Source organism: Alternaria ventricosa (genome assembly GCF_023758065.1).
Source record: "Alternaria ventricosa strain BMP 2768 chromosome Unknown scaffold_19, whole genome shotgun sequence".
Lineage (NCBI taxonomy): Eukaryota > Fungi > Ascomycota > Dothideomycetes > Pleosporales > Pleosporaceae > Alternaria > Alternaria ventricosa.
In genome coordinates, this window is record NW_026055699.1 from 506,995 (window position 1) to 523,631 (window position 16,637).

At 52.7% G+C, this 16,637-nt stretch overlaps 5 protein-coding genes across 5 annotated transcripts; 4 read left to right on the forward strand and 1 right to left on the reverse strand.

The window, feature by feature from the left end:
* Nucleotides 1–442: 442 nt before the first annotated feature.
* J4E93_009110 (uncharacterized protein) lies at nt 443–3,017 on the forward strand (the record flags this gene model as incomplete). The annotated part of the gene is made up of 7 exons (XM_049347004.1): nt 443–484; nt 537–563; nt 662–846; nt 897–1,239; nt 1,286–1,366; nt 1,412–2,549; nt 2,614–3,017. 7 exons carry the CDS (start codon nt 443–445, stop codon nt 3,015–3,017), a joined length of 2,220 nt encoding a protein of 739 aa, XP_049195959.1.
* Nucleotides 3,018–4,992: 1,975 nt separating this feature from the next.
* J4E93_009111 (uncharacterized protein) lies at nt 4,993–6,400 on the forward strand (the record flags this gene model as incomplete). The annotated part of the gene is made up of 3 exons (XM_049347005.1): nt 4,993–5,848; nt 5,896–6,299; nt 6,353–6,400. The coding sequence occupies 3 exons, from the start codon at nt 4,993–4,995 to the stop codon at nt 6,398–6,400; spliced, it is 1,308 nt and encodes a 435-aa protein (XP_049195960.1).
* A 1,039-nt stretch (nt 6,401–7,439) lies between these two features.
* J4E93_009112 (uncharacterized protein) lies at nt 7,440–8,117 on the reverse strand (the record flags this gene model as incomplete). Its single annotated transcript, XM_049347006.1, has 1 exon — nt 7,440–8,117. One exon carries the CDS (start codon nt 8,115–8,117, stop codon nt 7,440–7,442), a length of 678 nt encoding a protein of 225 aa, XP_049195961.1.
* A 2,601-nt stretch (nt 8,118–10,718) lies between these two features.
* On the forward strand, nt 10,719–11,759 carry J4E93_009113 (uncharacterized protein; the record flags this gene model as incomplete). Its single annotated transcript, XM_049347007.1, has 4 exons — nt 10,719–10,868; nt 11,054–11,302; nt 11,351–11,656; nt 11,706–11,759. 4 exons carry the CDS (start codon nt 10,719–10,721, stop codon nt 11,757–11,759), a joined length of 759 nt encoding a protein of 252 aa, XP_049195962.1.
* A 1,879-nt stretch (nt 11,760–13,638) lies between these two features.
* J4E93_009114 (uncharacterized protein) lies at nt 13,639–14,572 on the forward strand (the record flags this gene model as incomplete). Its single annotated transcript, XM_049347008.1, has 2 exons — nt 13,639–13,692; nt 13,772–14,572. 2 exons carry the CDS (start codon nt 13,639–13,641, stop codon nt 14,570–14,572), a joined length of 855 nt encoding a protein of 284 aa, XP_049195963.1.
* Between the last annotated feature and the right edge of the window lie 2,065 nt (nt 14,573–16,637).

Below are 16,637 nucleotides of genomic sequence, written 5' to 3' on the forward strand. Positions count from 1 at the left end.
GTACAAGAGACGCGTTGGAAATTGTGAGAGCTCCAGTTGTCGACTTTGGCGGGGCTGAGGCGCTAGGCAGCTTTAGCGCGCAGGCCGCATGAACAGGCCCCGAGCATGTGTGCAGGCGCGACCGAGTGAAAGCGCTCAATAGCCCTGTTCCTGCATGCCATTGTAGTCGGCGTATGCCACTATTCACCACACCACATAATACAACGGAAACAGAAGAATACCAAGATCCAGCGTCACCAGCTCAGATCCCGGGTTTCCCTCCTCGGCACGCACCGCCTCGTTGCCATTCCTCCTGCCCCACTAATTGGGCTGCCGGTAACCAAGACGCCTGGTGTACTCCGCGTATCCCTTCCCGCCCTCGCCCCAGCACTCCTTCACCCTCTATGTCTGGGGTCCTAGTCCCCTCTCTCCACGTGCACGATCCATACATATCTCAGCAATCATGGAGGTCGACATTGCGCCCCAGTTTGGCGCCGAACTGAAGGTATGCGGAGTTGGAGCAGCACCTCCGAGCATGCGCTGACGGGTGATTACAGGATGGCTTCAAGACAGTCAACGCTTGGGTACGTCATACACACTCTCATACACTTCCGGGGGAGAACACACATATGCGCTGCCAGCTACGTGCCTTGCGCTTCGAGTTACTGACACGCGACTGCAGGTCTCCGGCGGCATCTCCTGGCTGGATGACATCCAGCAGTTCTACCGAGAACGGAGCGCTATCGAGAAGGAATACTCGGCAAAACTCAGCGCACTTGCGAAGAAGTACTACGAAAAGAAGGCAAAGAAGCAGAGCAGCCTCAGTGTTGGTGACACGCCTACTGTCACTCCAGGCTCGCTCGAGAGGTACGACTACCGTCGCATGAGGTTTGGGCGTTACTGACACATCCACACAGCGCTTCTATGACCACATGGGGTGTTCAATTAAGCACCCTCGAATCCCGCGCATCCGAACACGAACAATTCGCTGGCGCTCTCATCACCCAGCTCGCTGACCCCCTTAAGATCCTTGGTACCCGTACCGAGGAGCTGCGCAAGTTGCACGGAGACTATGCTGCTAAGCTAGAGAAGGAGCGCGACAACCAGTATGGCGAGTTGCGCAAGCAAAAGGGCAAATACGACAGCGTCTGCCAGGAGGTCGAGAGCCGGCGCAAGAAGGCGGACGGCGCATTTGACCACGGCAAGGCAAAGGCGCGAAATGCTTTCGAACAGCAACAGGTCGAGATGCGCAACGTCAAGGTACGTAGCATGCCAACTCTCACATAGCATACACTGACCACTGCAGAACACTTATCTGATCAGTATCAACGTGACCAACAAGCAAAAGGAGATGTACTACCATGAATACGTTCCTGAGCTACTAGACGTAAGTCAAGCCGTAATATCAGTGACGCATGGCTGACAGTCACAGAGCCTCCAAGATCTTTCGGAAACACGGGTTAACAAGCTGAATTCGATATGGTCACTCGCCGCTCAGATCGAAACCCAAACACTTACGCGAAGTACCGAGTATCTGAAGCATCTTTCTGCCGAGATCCCGCGAAACAACCCTCTTCTCGATTCGATGATGTTCGTACGGCACAACGCTGGCTCATTCCAGGAGCCTGGTGACTTCCAATTCGAGCCCAGCCCGGTTTGGCTAGACGACAGTAGTATCGCCGTCGACGATTCCGCGACGGTATTCCTGCGCAACGTTCTCACGAAATCGAAGACGTCATTAGGGGAGTACCGACGCGAGCTCGAGAAGAAACGTAAAGAAGTTGAAAACGCCAAAACGGTGCGCCAGAACATAAGGGATGGAAAGGACAAGAGAGATGAAGTGGACATCGTTCGCGCTGTCTTTGCTATACAAGAGCAAATGCATGAGGTGGAGAGACAGAAAGTCAGCGCCGAAGTGGAGGTTTCGACCATCACTTCAGTTGTCGGTGACTTGAGCATCGGCGCAAGAAACCACAACTTCAAGTCACAGACATTCAAGATACCTACGAATTGCGATCTATGCGGAGATCGAATATGGGGACTGTCCGCGAAGGGATACGACTGTCAAGACTGTGGCTATACGTGCCACAGCAAGTGTGAGATGAAGGTTCCCGCCGACTGTCCTGGCGAGCAGTCCAAGGTGGAGAAGAAGAAGTTAAAAGAAGAAAGGCAGAAGGCCGCGCATGCAGTGACAGCGACGAATGGCGCCGCGACGAGTTCCAGTACGAATCTGCCCCCACTGGGGAGAAGCGACACAGTAAACTCCATGAATACCCTCAGCTCTGGCTATTCGGCCACTGCGCATCGGTCAATATCTGGAGGCATGTCGCCCACTGCCGAGGAAACTCCACCACCACCAGAGAAGAAGGCGCCGACTGTACCGGGTGCTAGGAAAAACCGGCTAGTTGCTCCACCACCTACGCAATACGTCAAGAACGACGAGGACATACCTCCGCCCGCACCCAAGTCTGCAGAAGCGAAGGGTAGAATGCTTTACGCCTATCAAGAGAATGGAGAGGGCGAATTGACCGTTGCAGATGGTACGGATGTTACCATTGTAGAACCCGATGGTATGTAGTAGACGCTTCTGACATATCAGGTCCATTTCATCACTTTGCTAATACTCTGCCACAGATGGTTCTGGATGGATGAAAGTCCGTGCTGGCTTCAAAGAGGGTCTTGTTCCAGCAGCGTATGTTGAGATGACAGTCGCGACACCACCTACCACTGCTTCTACATTCTCATCAGCAAGACCTGACTCGACGTACTCTGCATCGTCGGCATCGACCACCAACTTTGCCGCGGCTGCCGCTCCCGGTAAGAAGAAGGGACCCGCCGTTGCGCCGAAGCGTGGCGCGAAGAAGTTGAAGTACGTCGAAGCACTCTATGACTACACTGCGCAAAGCGACGCGGAGCATTCCATGTCAGAAGGAGATCGCTTTGTTCTCATCAACATGGAGGCTGGTGACGGCTGGGCAGATGTTGAGAAAGATGGCGTAGTACGCAGTGTACCAGCCAACTATGTTCAGCAAGTCTAGATCACTTGTCTAGCAGCAGTTCGCGAGATGAGCTTCTTCTGATTGATTAGTTCGTTGTCTACAGCGTAGGAGTGTTGGAGAAGAGCTACCTGCATGGAGTATCGCTAAAGTATCTGTACATACCTGAAGGCATTATTCTTACCAAGTCTGTTTCTATGCGTCAGTGTGACTTGTGCAGTTGTCGCAGTCACAGAACATGTCGGTCACGCTGTGGCACTACGAGCCCCTGCATCTCGGGACGAATGTGGGCCCTGATTATTAGCGCAAAGCCTTTCCATCTCGTCACGTCGCTTCCTCCATCTTTCCCACATCAACCTCACCATCACGTCCCGTCGCATGAATTTCGCGTTCTACTAGAGGGTCCCATGATCATATTATACCTGATGTGGCCCGCTGCGCCAAAGCTCGTAACACACGACAACAGGGCTGCATAGAACACGAGCTTCGGGTGACCAGCGCGCTGCTACGTCGCTTACAACATGGCTGCTGAGTCGTCCTATGAACCTAGGGTACTGACACTCACGATAGTGACCAACCGCTGAATTCTGTCGAAAGAGAAGATTACGTATGCGCCCACACACAGACATTGGGCTTTCAGCTTGTTCACACACAGACGCCCTGATTCTCGACGTCTCCCATTGCCGGCGAAATTGCGCAAATCATCGTGAAGATATACGTATTTTGTATGCATTCTGTGCGACAGTAACATCGGGGTAACGTCACCGCGCATACTAAGACCCCAGGGCAAACCCGCGCCTATTAATACGGAAGACCGCACTACCGTCAGAACTGGCTTGGGCCACTCTTAGTACAGTCCGACCATTTGACTATCTCTCGACTTCCGCGCACGTTCAGCCTGTTCTCCGCACCACTTGTATCTTCTCGTAGAATACGGGCGCATCCGGTTCCTCCCAGTCTAACCAAAACTTCGATGTCGCACTGCATATTGACAGGAACTACCATTTTGAGTAGGGACCAATGCCATGCGCGGATCAAGAAGCCCTCAGGAACCCGGTGCCTCTCAGTCAATCGACGCTTTCGCCCTGGAGACACCACGTATCTCGCATTTGCTCTTGGCGCACTTTGTATCTGGACGCATGGCAAGCTGGCAGCGAAGGCGCACTCTTGTCCCTTCGGTACACGTACGTATGTAGGACAGACTGATAGCATGCTCAGATAATACCCAGCTGCCTATGCCACGCAGCTCGTTCACTAGCCCGAAAGGTCATATGAGCGAGCCTCCTTTGAGAATGGTAATCTCCCTTTTGATTGTCGTCTCCGCCGTTCGTGTTGTTGAATGATTGCCATATTCACATTCACTCTTTTGAACGCTTTTCTCCACAGCTAAGATATCTAAGCGGTGTATGCACTCTCTTCGCCATACCAGACACTCTTTCCTGTTTCAGCGACGATTTTCGTCTATTTGCCGAAGAGCTCCAGAACGCAGCAGGCGCATATCTAACTCATTGCTCCTTCTTGCCCAAACGGAGCAGCCACGCTAGTGAGACCCCGTCTTGGCGCCACGGTACAAACAATACTCACCTCACCTTCGCTCTCGTGTCTTCCCACTACGCTCGTTTCCTGAAAGCCAGAATCGACTCAGTCGCCTTCACGCTTCACCGGTCATTCTTTCGTGTCTTCACCCGGAGTTTTATCTCCATCTCGCTCCTTAGGCACTGCCAGTATCCTTCTCCGCTACTTCCCCGTGTACTTCACAACAACAGAAAAGCCGACAAAATCGAAAGCAGCACCGCGACACCGATCGTTCTGTCAAGAACTTGGAGGAAGTAACTGATTAAAGGGAAGAAACGGTCAGTCGCTTTGCGTCACACTGCTTACTGCCGCATTGGCTAACGTCCGGAGAAGTTATTAGCGACTTCCACAAAAGTCTTGCAAGCTCTAGCCTACCATGAAGATTGGCCACATAGTTACCGCCACAGCGCTTGCTGTGATCACTGCAGCTAAGCCGCACCACATGCACCGCCACGCTCATGCTCACGATCCGGTCAAACGCAGTACGATCTTCTCTCCTGCAGCAACCGAGACTCATGTCGTATACTGGCTCGAAGATCACTCAATCACAGAAGAAGAGGCCCGTGAGGGTATCGCTAACGGCACTCTGAAGTGGGGCGATGATGGTGTTCTTTCGACATCGACTAGTAGTCCTGTCGCACTGCCTACTCTGCCTCCAGCTGCCGATCCGACACCAGAACCCACTCCTAAGAAGGCTGCCGAACAGCCCGAGCCTGTTACACCCGAACCTGAGAAGCCCGCGCCAACACCCGAAATGCCTCCAAGCGACCCTACACCGAGTCCCTCTCAGGATACGACACCTGTTCAGCAACCCGGCACTCCGCGTCCCTGGATAGACATGGTCGACAAGAATGGTCATTGTGCCGAGTGCGATAAAGAATTCCCGGACGGCAGAATACGTTGCACGGAGTTCCCTCACGGATATGGCGCCTTGCCTATCGCCCATGAGGGACTGGGAGGCTGGTCCGGTATCCAAGATCCCCAGTATTCCGGAGGGGATGGTTTCGATGACATCACAACCGTTCCAAAAGGTTCATGCTCGGACGGTACCTGCTGCACGTCTGGTAGCTTCTGTTCCTATGGCTGCCCGAACCCTTACCTCAAAGCTTCATTCCCCTCGATCCAAGGTAGGACGGGTCAGAGTGTTGGTGGCTTGTACTGCAACGAAGACGGGTTTCTGGAGATGGCCGACGGCAAGATCGCGAATACTCTTTGCGTTCAGGGCTCAAAACAAATGGGCGTGAAAGTGCAGAACAAACTCTCAAAGTCTGTCTCTTTCTGTCGCACAGACTATCCCGGTATGGTATACACCCACGCTCCCAACGCACTTGCTCACACACGGCAGGTACCGAGTCCATGACTTTTCCAGTCACCGTTGGTCCTGGTGAGACCGGTTTCCTAGCAAATCCCGATCAACAGAAGTACTTCTTTTGGCAAGGCAAGAAAACTTCAGCTCAGTACTATGTCAACAAGCAGGGCGTGCCTGAAGACGAGGCTTGTACGTGGGGTACAGAGATGGGAGGCAAGGGCAACTGGGCGCCAGCGGTCTTTGGAACATCTTTCGATGACGGTCCAATGCAGGAAGGTTTCTCCAGCCTGAAACAAAACGAGCTATGCAAGAAGGAGCGACTTGGCTACGACATCACCTTCGTTGGCGATGGCGTCGTGTCTCCTTGCCGGTACAAGAGCGCCACAAACCAGTGGTGTCAAGCTGACAAGTGCTGGGAAGACCCAGATCGCGGCTGCACTGTATGTCGCTCTACTGTCCTTCCGCAAAGCCAGGCAATCGCTAACTTGGACAGGCCGCTATTATGCATGGCGATCTCACTGTTGTGCTATCGGATGGCTAGCACACCCGGTCTTAGTGCGGCGTCAAACGCATGTATCCCACTGTCTTGTCACTTTCCTTGGTCTGTCTTTATTAGATCCTCGGCTCTCACGACACTGTTCTCACTATTTCCCACTTCCACGTCAGCCTATTTCAGCAGGCTCATGTATTCCTGGTCAATACTTTCACAATGTCGAAGGCCCGGCGGACTGCGGCAACGATCTCGACGGAGCTTTTGGAGGAGGTTTCGGATTTCTTGAACGGATTACCAATTACCTTTCTTCGGATATGTACACATTTTCTCTTCTGTTAGTAATAGTATGGAGATCTTTATGAGCGGAGAGTCTTGTTCAAATTTTATGAAGAACAGTCTCTGGCCTCATGAAGTGAACGGGGCTCCTCCTTCGTTGGAGCTAGGGCCTTGTTGAGTTCGTATCTCATGATTATACTCTATGCAACTTCAAAGGCAGCGATAGACGTGAAACGAACGACATTCCGAAAGTAAGCCATGAACTGTAAACTTCGATTTACTATGCTTTAATACGGCAACAACGTCTCTATCAGCCCGATGCCGGGGTATCGTCTCAGTACACCAATTGGTGAAACAACCAAACATGAAAAAGTGCAATCCTCCATGGGCCAAACTGCCAACTCTTACGATGCTGCTAAAACACAAGGTTCCCGTCCCATGACGATGCAAAGGTAAAGGGTCCACCTGTCAAAATTTTGACGGTGACGAACGTATGGGAGATGAGGGTGAATGAGAATGAATGGAGATGCAACGTATAGCGGGCGTGAAGGCGCGCTAAACGATGTGTCGATGAAGATCAGGTCGTAAAAGGCTGCGTTGCCATGCCTGTCATTCATAGCGCACCTTGGCGCAAACAAGCTGATGATGTTGATGCATATCGTTAAACCGTGTCGATGACATGCGCGTAAGTGCGCGTAAGTGCGCGTCGCTGTGATTTAACGTGTAACAATCGAGAGGTCCTTAGCACGAGCAGCAATTGCTTCGAGAACTAAGTCACTCGATCCAGAAGAACCCTAGATGACCATCTGCCTCAACTCGGGTCCGGGTTGAAGCTGAGAAAGTCCGTCGGGTCATTCATGTTAAGCGCCAGACTCGGGTCGAAACCGAGAAAAGAGCCATGCTCTGCAGTCGTCGTCGTCGTTGTTGGGTCCTCCAGAGGCTCACCGGTATGACCGCCGTGTGTCAGACAGCCGACGCATGCGCAGCCGTCTCCGCATTGACAGGTACCAGACGCGTCTGAACAGCTTGGTAGGGTCATCTCGTTCCAGAAGTAGGATGACGGCGATAGCGTTACGGTGTCTTCGTCTTTGATGTCGCTTGGGCTGCTGGCTGCGGGTGATCCTATGGTATCTGCTGACTTTTGCAACGTGTCGCTTGGCGCTGACATGGATGGTGTGTAACCAAGGCTGCTGGAGAATTGGGCTTGCGGCTGGCTTGGCACGGGGTTCAGTTGCTGGGGCCAGTCCGTGGGCAACACCATTGGTACCTGGGGCATGGTCGCCATGTCCATACTCTGTTGGAAGCTCATCTGCGTTGGTGTAGGTGTTGCCAAGCTTTGTTGCATTGGGCCAAAATTCAGGTTGTGACCGGCTTCCGCTCCGTAGCCAGATTGATGAGGGTAGGTAGGCATATCGTAGAGAGGTGGAGGCATCCCTCCGAAGCCCCCGTTGTACTGGAAGTGTGCCATGATCCTGACATATTCCATCATCGTAGCGTTGTTAGGATGCGCAGCGCATCCAAAACAGCTACATGACTCTCCGCAGTGGCAGTTGTGTTCGGGGACGTGTTGACCGATGTGAGGACTTGCAACAGACGGTGACATGGGAGGGTTCGTTGACGGGCTCATCGATACGGAATTTTGGCGATGATAGGCTGCCGCTGCATGGTTATAGATTGGAGTGCCGAGACCGAAGGGGTTTGGTGCAGGCGATGGTATCTGTGCATGGAAGTTTTGATACTGGGGGATCACCGCTTGAGCTGGGAATTGGAATTGATGTCCCATGTGTTGATAAGCGTGTGACGGATCGTTGACGGATGCATCTTCCTGCTTCGTTGAACAGCAAGACTTCTTCTGCACTGGCGGCTCTGGAGCTGGTTTTGCTTTGGCTTTGCTGCCACAGCAGCCTCCTTGAGCTGGCGCGGGCGCGGGCTTTGCTTTGCTACCACAACAGCCTCCTTCTTGAACTGGTGATAGAACCGGCTTTGGCTTGCAGCAACTTGAGACGGGCTCATTCTGTGCAGGGAGTAAGCGTGGGGTTGAGCTTGCACTCGAAGGGAGTGACGCTGCGTTGCTACCACTTGTCTCTGAAGGCGTATACGTGATAGAAGAGGCATCAGTCTTGGCGTCAAAGCCAGCCTGGATGGCCTTCTCGAGGTTGTACGGGGTGACAGCTGCAGACTTACGCCTGCCTTTTTGGATTCGACTGTTTCCTGCAACGGTGGCTGTGGGTGCGGCTCGTTCCGAAGGGCAAGCACATTCAGACGCTTTGGGAATTGTGTAGTTGATGACGACACGTTCGCAACTGCATGAGCCAGTCGGATGTGGACAGCTACTCAAAGGTCGACCAGGCTTTCGAACCTCGACAAGCACCCGGTCTCTGTGGTCGCATTTCGACGAGCGATGGCCGCGGATGCACGGACCGCTGTTGAAAGTCAGTTAGAGTGCACAGCGAATGAGCAGCCTGCGCAATGCGATGCAAGCCGCAGTCGCTAAAGAATTTCTCGGATACCTGCTGTATGTGCGTAACGAATAGCGAAAACAAGAGGGTAGGATAATACAGAACGAGGAGCAAGACGAATAGACGGGAAAACCTACCAGGCGACCTTCTTGCGCTCTCCATTGACTTCGGCCCACATGATGCGGGGCTGATATGAGGTCGAAATAACTTGCTCAATCCGCGGTAGGTTACCACTAAATGCGCCGTGTATCGGGGACGAAGTAAGACTGCTGATGGAAACAGCTTTTGTCCAAGCTTACTGTACACCGCGCACGTGAAAGTCTTGCGGAGGGGTGAGGTGGCGTACGGCACGGAAGACAGTGCAGTGGCAAGAGTCTAGGCTAAACGTATGACTCTCGTTGGATAGGAAAGTGGCCGACAGGCTTCAATGTGGTGCGATGTAACTATCCGAAAGAGAAGGTAGACTCGGTACTGGGCTTGGCTAAGTGATCTGTGAAGGGTCCAGCTCCGAGCGCCTGGAGCGTTGATAACCCTGAGCGCTGCCACCGGCTTCCCACAGTGTCGGTGATAATACTGTATAAGCACAGGCGTTGGTTGATGCAGTAGCGATCTTGAGCGCGGAACGGATGAATGGTGGATCGTATGCAGGCGGGCGCACGTCGGAAATGCACACGGCAACAGCGGCAGGGTCCTCAGTTGAGAGCCGGCGGAATCAGGGCGCCGGTTGTACTGGATCACCTCCCAGGATGCGGTCTGGAGAAATATTGCCTCGACAGGGCCCAGCGTTGGTGGGGACGTGAGATACCAGTTCAAGACCGCAGAAAGAACACCGCCGTCACCTCTTCCCACTAGACGGATGAATGACTCGGTTCTCCAGGTGTCAAGGCGTGGGATCTGCTGGTCGGCGCTCGAAGGTTTGTCGTGAATTGAATGGATGCGACGTTTGGCGGAGAGTTGGATTAGGCTTAGTGCCTTAGCGTTGAGCAAGTTTCTTACTAAGCGGTCTTAGTCGCTTCAGGGCGGCACAAGCAGAAGGTGCGATGCTGGAGAAATAGATGCCAGGCGATGTTTCATCACGAAGTAAGTGGAGGAATTGTTGAGATAAGGTACGTGCAAGATGGGAGTTATGAAAACGTGACCTACGGTGAGCAGCACCTGTGCCTGCTCAGATCATGGTCAGAAGAACCGTGGAAACGATACTGCGGCCGCCGGGTATATCACTGGAGCGTGGGGAATCTGGCGCCGAGCGGACCCTGGCGCGCTCAGATGAGTACCGCGATAGTTCAATCGGTGTGGGCGCGATTGGCAGGCCATGGTATACTTGAGGCGTCGCTCGAAGCCACCTGGATCACGTCCCACGCCATCGGGCTGGTGCAACGCTCGCTGCCACAGCCAACGAGCGAGCGGCAGACCCTGCGGCCGTTTGCAGTGCATCCTGCCTGGTCAGCTTTCAGACCCCGTTGATGACGGCGATCCGCTGTTTCGAAGATTGCGGCTGTCTGGAACGCAGCTGAGATAGGAAAGGTGGTGGCTGGTGATCAAGGCACGTGCCACTTGTGGCTCCGCTCTTCGAAACACCCAAAATACAATCTTCGCCAAGACCATTGTTTCGTCACAACTTTCCTTTCATCATGTCCTCAGAAGCCGACGAGGAGGGCCTGGACCTGTTCCAAGAGCCTACCGATTTCTATGAACCAGAAAAGCAGGCCACATTCGCGTCTCATCAGCTGCTTTCCGGCAAAGAGCTCACTGTTCGTTTGGTCGGTCACAACCCTTTGTGGGTAAGTCATGCACTTGATGACCGACATGCCGAAACACTGCATGGAACTTGTCAACGCCGCCAATATTGGCTTCCGTCCTTCTAGAAGACATCCAGAAGGCCCGTAGAGTTTTAGAAGTGCTTCGATACACTCACTGACTTTTGACGTACTTGAGCTGCGCCTGGCACGTTCACTGACACATTCAGGGGCACTTTCTATGGAATGCAGGGCGCACCATATCTGAGTATCTGGAGGAGAATGCAAAAGAGCTGGTAGAAAACCGGACGGTTCTCGAGCTTGGCGCCGGAGCAGGACTTCCAAGCCTTGTCTGTGCTCTCAACGGTGCCGCTCAAACGGTCGTCACGGACTATCCCGATGCTGAGTTGGTCGAAAACCTGCAATACAACGTCGACCATTGCGAACTACTTTCTAAGCCACTCAAGATTGTGGCGGAGGTTTGTGACTGTGCTCAACCTTGCCAAACATCACTAATGTATGTACAGGGGTATCTCTGGGGTGCGCCTACCAGTAACTTGACGAAATACCTGACTGATGGTTCGGGCTTTGATGTCCTCATTTTGGCCGATCTTCTTTTCAACCACTCGGAACATGCCAAACTCATCAAGACTGTCCAGCTGACTCTCAAGAAATCGCCGAACTCCCGAGCATACGTCTTCTTTACACCATATCGCCCATGGCTGTACCAGAAGGACTTAGCCTTCTTCGATCTTGCCAAGGAAGCGGGATTTACCGTCGCTAAGACGTTTGAGAAGGTCATGGATAAGGTTATGTTTGAGGAAGATCCTGGTGTGAGTCTTTCGGATCGCTCTATTTGTAGACGTCACTGACCGAACTTAGGATGAACTTCTTCGCCGGACTGTCTTCGGCTACGAGCTGACTTGGAACGCATGAGACTTGTTCTCGGAGTAGCAATGAGTAAAGCACAATGTTGCCCGCAGGCCAGATCAATACGTCATGGTACTCATCCGCCACATGTGAGTGCCAGTTCTGAAGCAACAGAACTTTGGTACGCAACTGCTCACTTTTGTTTTGAGAGCCATGAAGCTTTCAGCAGTTGTATGAGCAGGACTTTTGCCATCGCGTCTCACGCCATAGCCTTCCCCAAGCAAGATTCATATGTGCGACTACAGGAAGTCGTGTTTGCTTTTGAAGACGTTTGGCAAAACATGCATAGGATCGACTTTCCAGGCTTCCAGCCATCTAGCGATACACGTATAATTTGCATAATGCCTCTCCAGCCTCTACCTCGCAGATCTTGTTCACTAGTTCTAACACATCCCTTTTCTACGCGACATTGTGTACGTACTCCGTTACAGTCTCACATCGTGCGTGGCGGGAGCGTGAAGAGGGCCCTATCGCACAACGCGTTGTGACTTCCTCTATCCTATAATCGTACTGATAGACTCACAAGGCACGCAGAACAGATTCACTTCCCCCTGGGTATGCTGCAATATGCTAACACACCGCGCGAGACACTGTTCACTTCGTTGCACATATGCCTAGACGGAGTTCCTCAGTATGGGACATAGGCAATACCTCACTACCTAAAGGTTCATCACGATCGGCGCTTTAGCTTCACCACCGCTTCTTACCTCTGCTCAACTAATCTCATGGTCGTGTCAACGCTCGAGTCCCGAGTGGCATCTCTGAGCCTGGGCGGCTGTGTCGGGTGGCAAAGTCGGACTGATCTGGTATTTCCAGTGTCTCCTATGGCCACTTCCTCGGCTCCTGACCCATATAGCTTAGATGATACATCACACCAAGACGCATGCGATGCCGTGGGGTTGAGAGGTAGCGTCAATAAACACACGCCACCCCCACTCCCAACTCCTGTAGAGCGAATGATGAGGAACTTGCCTGTCAAAGGCCAGCGTCCTCTCCTGCAACATATCTCACGCCATCCGATGACCCTCGCTGATGTCGAGGCTTTGGTCCCTGCACTCATCAATAGACACAAGATCATGGACCAGCTGATCGTGAATATTGGCTACTTCAACGCTAGAGGCTTGATCCCGTCTTCCGACCTCGAGCACATGCTAATCCATATCCTCGCTGTAGGTGACGAACAGCATTACCTATACGAAACGACTCAAGCCCGGATTGAACTAGAACGCCTGCGCTATCAACACTGCGAGCGCATGCAGCGCCAACCCCGGATCAAAGACAACAAAGGATTCAAGAAGGCGGGAAGAATTGGGAGCGATGTTCAGAATTGTGAGTCTATTGGCGACTTTTCTCGTTCCAGGCTGCACAGTGGGCCGGGCCTAACGGATCGGAAATATCCCAGGGTCCGGCTGCCGCGAAATGACACGCGACAGTTGAGCGCAATACCCAATCCGTTAGTGTCGAAAACGAGTATGGAGGTCGAGCATGATGTTTTGTGGACGGGGACCGGATCGACCCCCGAGTTTCAGGATGCAAGGATGGGGATGAGCGACAAGATTGTCGTGAAGCTTCCACCCAAAGAGCCTTCATCCCAAGCCCAAATTCCGCCTAAGCGTCGAAGACGAAGAAAGCAGTCTAGAATACCTTGAATGATTAGAAATAGCAAGATTGGTGAAAGTTGACCTCAGTGATGAGCGATCCATGGATGCATGCCTGTGAGGTTGAAGTGTTTGCGGGGGCTAGCGCCGTTGACCGATAGAGCTTATCCATTGCCGAGGTTCCTTGAGGCTTCACGACTCCTCGACTGCCGACCATGATGACGCGCTACAATCCACCATGATAGCCTCATAGCGATGCTTGCCATCTCTATCGATATCCATCTATCATGACCTCCTCAAAGCCACCGAAAGCCATTCTGTTCGACATCGGCGGAGTCGTTGTACGTACCTCCTTTACACTTCCCAGCCAGTCATCACTATGCACGATGGGACCACATTAGTTAACGCATCCATTTGCAGGTTATAAGCCCTTTCCAAGCCATCCTCGATTACGAAATCGAGAACAAGATCCCGAATGGCTACATAAACTTCGCGATCCAGAAAGGGCCCCACGACACAGGCGCATGGCAGCTCATCGAACGCGGCGAAGTCGAACTCAATGACGATTGGTTCGCGGCCTTTAGGAAGCAGCTCATGCGACCGGAAGTATGGTCACAATATCTCCAGAAGCTTGCGCAGCAAGAGAGCGTCGGTGGTGGGCAGGCGATTGAGGGCGGGAAGCCACAGGTACCAGACATCGACGCGAAGAAGCTGTTCTGGCGTATGATGAAGATCAGCCGAGCACCAGACCCGTACATGTACCCTGCGCTACGAAAGCTAGGCGAAAGCGGAAAGTTTGTCCTGGGCGCGTTCAGCAACAACGTTACCTTCCCCACGGGCATTCTCGACGACGAAGGCAAGCTCTTCACCAAAGAGCTTATCCACGCACCGGCACCGAACCCCTACGCGAACGACTCCACAGATATCACGAAGTGCTTCGACATTTTCCTCGGCTCGGCGGTGGTTGGTGTCAGGAAACCGGATCCGGAGGCATACAAGTTGGCGGTACGGGAGATGGACAAGATTGCGAGAAAGAAGGGCATGGGAAGTGTGACGGAAGGTGACACTCTGTTCTTAGACGATATCGGCATAAACCTGAAGTTTGCGAAGAAGACGGGGCTAAGGACAATCAAGGTGAATTTGGGCAAGACGAAGGACGCCGTGAAAGAGCTCGAAGAGGCGGTCGGCATACCATTGTTGGACGAGAAAGCTAAGCTATGAAAGTCTACACAAGTCTCACCTCGATTATGCAGACCGTACCACTTTCATTCATCCGCTTTAGAGGTCACAGGCCTCCTTGGCCTCCAGATCCGCCATTCTCTTATGCGCTGCACTCTCCACCAACCTGATGACAGTCAACAGCGCAGACTGACGAGTCAGCCCTTCCTGAGGCGCAATGAGGAACTTTCTGTCTGCACCGCCAACTGACTTAGTGTTCCAGCCAATGACGCACGCACGGAACTTCTCAACGCCCTCTCCTCTGCTTTCGTAACTACCCATCAGGAGCAGTGGCTCTAGTGCTGGGCGGTACGTGGAGTTGATTAACTCTGTGATTTTGTTAGTAGAAACATAAGGTTCGGTGAAAAGGGTTGTTGTACTGCTGAGATAGCTCAAGTGATTATCATCGCTATCCAAGAGGGGCGTAGCAGGAACGCTGGGAGGTGCTGGTACGTGGGGGCGACTCTCATTGCTCGATTCGTAGGCCATGGTACTCATGATGACTACAGTGTGCGATGCTTTGTTGGAGATTTTCCCTTCAAGGCTATGTATCGGTCGGACTGCTTGCTCTCTGACTTCGCAAGCATCTTCAAGAAGCTTTGGCCATAGTCAAGCAAGCCTTGTATTTTGTTGCTGCTGACAATTATAGCAATCGAAAAGGCAGTCACCAAGTGTAAAAGACGCACGAGGTTCTCTTCTAACACAAGAGATGACTGACACTCCTGTTCTCTTCTACGACCTTACTGCCTCTCGCTCCAGACATGACCAGCCTCCCAGTATCGCAGGCAGACGTCAATACTCTCACATTCATCAACCTCCTGGTCAAAGGCATCTTTCCGTTCCCCCACCCGTCCGCCGCTGTGAAATTAGGCCGTCTGAAGAACGAGCTAGGAATTGTCGAATATCGTGCGAGGGTCATTTCTTGTTATCACCATCAGTTTGACAGATCCAGCGGAAAACCTGTGAAGCTGATGGCGGATCTGATCGAGGTGCAGGTAGCGGATTCGCGGAGTAAGGTCCTGTTGAAATTGCTGGAGGCAGTGGAAGATTATGCTGGAAAAAGAATAATGTTCCCGGAAGTACCCCACGAGAGTGAGAGCGAAGAAGACTACGCTGAAGAACAGCGACCGTGAGAGCCCGAGGAGAATGAAGACGAGGAGGATTTCAGGAAGATAATGCAGAAGATGTCCTGGGGAGCCCGAGAGGGGGAGTATGATTTGTTGGGATCACAACAGATCACGCAGCAGGAGGGGTTTCGAGGAAGATAATGAAATGAGGGATCTGGACATGATGGTAACCGCAGCGAACTTTGAAGCCCACGAAATGGGCGGTAATGAGGAAACTTCTTGCATTTGCAGCTGCTCTGTTGACATAAAAGACTAATGCATTCAACGTCAAAATGCCAAGCTTACAAGTCCCAGTTGCATCTCTCAAGCGAAGCTATCATACTACCGTGTAAACCCCAAGGAACCCGAAGGCCTATCCCATCCCCACCCAAACACCACTCATCCCCTCTCACCCCTCCCCGTACTCCCACTCCCAACACTCCCACCCCCATCCCTCGCCGCCTTCTTCTTCAGATGAATATCATCATTCAGCATCATCCTCCCAATCTCCATCTCCACAACCCCCAACAGATGTTCCAGCGCCTCTTTCCTGCTCCCACCCATCTCAGGTCCCAGTTCGAGGCTTCTGACTCCGCCTTGTTCGATGCTGTAAAGAGAGGCGCAGAAAGCGAGAGAGGGGTCGACGGCTTTTGGTTTGGAGGTGGAGGAGGCGGAGGCTTTGGGTGGGGGGTGGCGGCCGAGGATGCAGGAGGGGGGTTTGAGAGGGGAGAGGATCCATGATTGCGCTGGGGAGGGAGGTGAGTATGTAGATGGGATGTGGTTGGGGGTTTTGGTTCTTACTTTCGATTAGGTCGATGAGGTATCTTATCTCCGTTTCGTCTTCACCACGTAAATTTGGAAGAGGTTCGCGAGGTCGGCCGAGGCGCTCGGGCATGCTTGCTGCCAATGAATCCATGTCTGATCTCTGCAACTTAAGAGTGTAGACATTGAGAACATCTAGA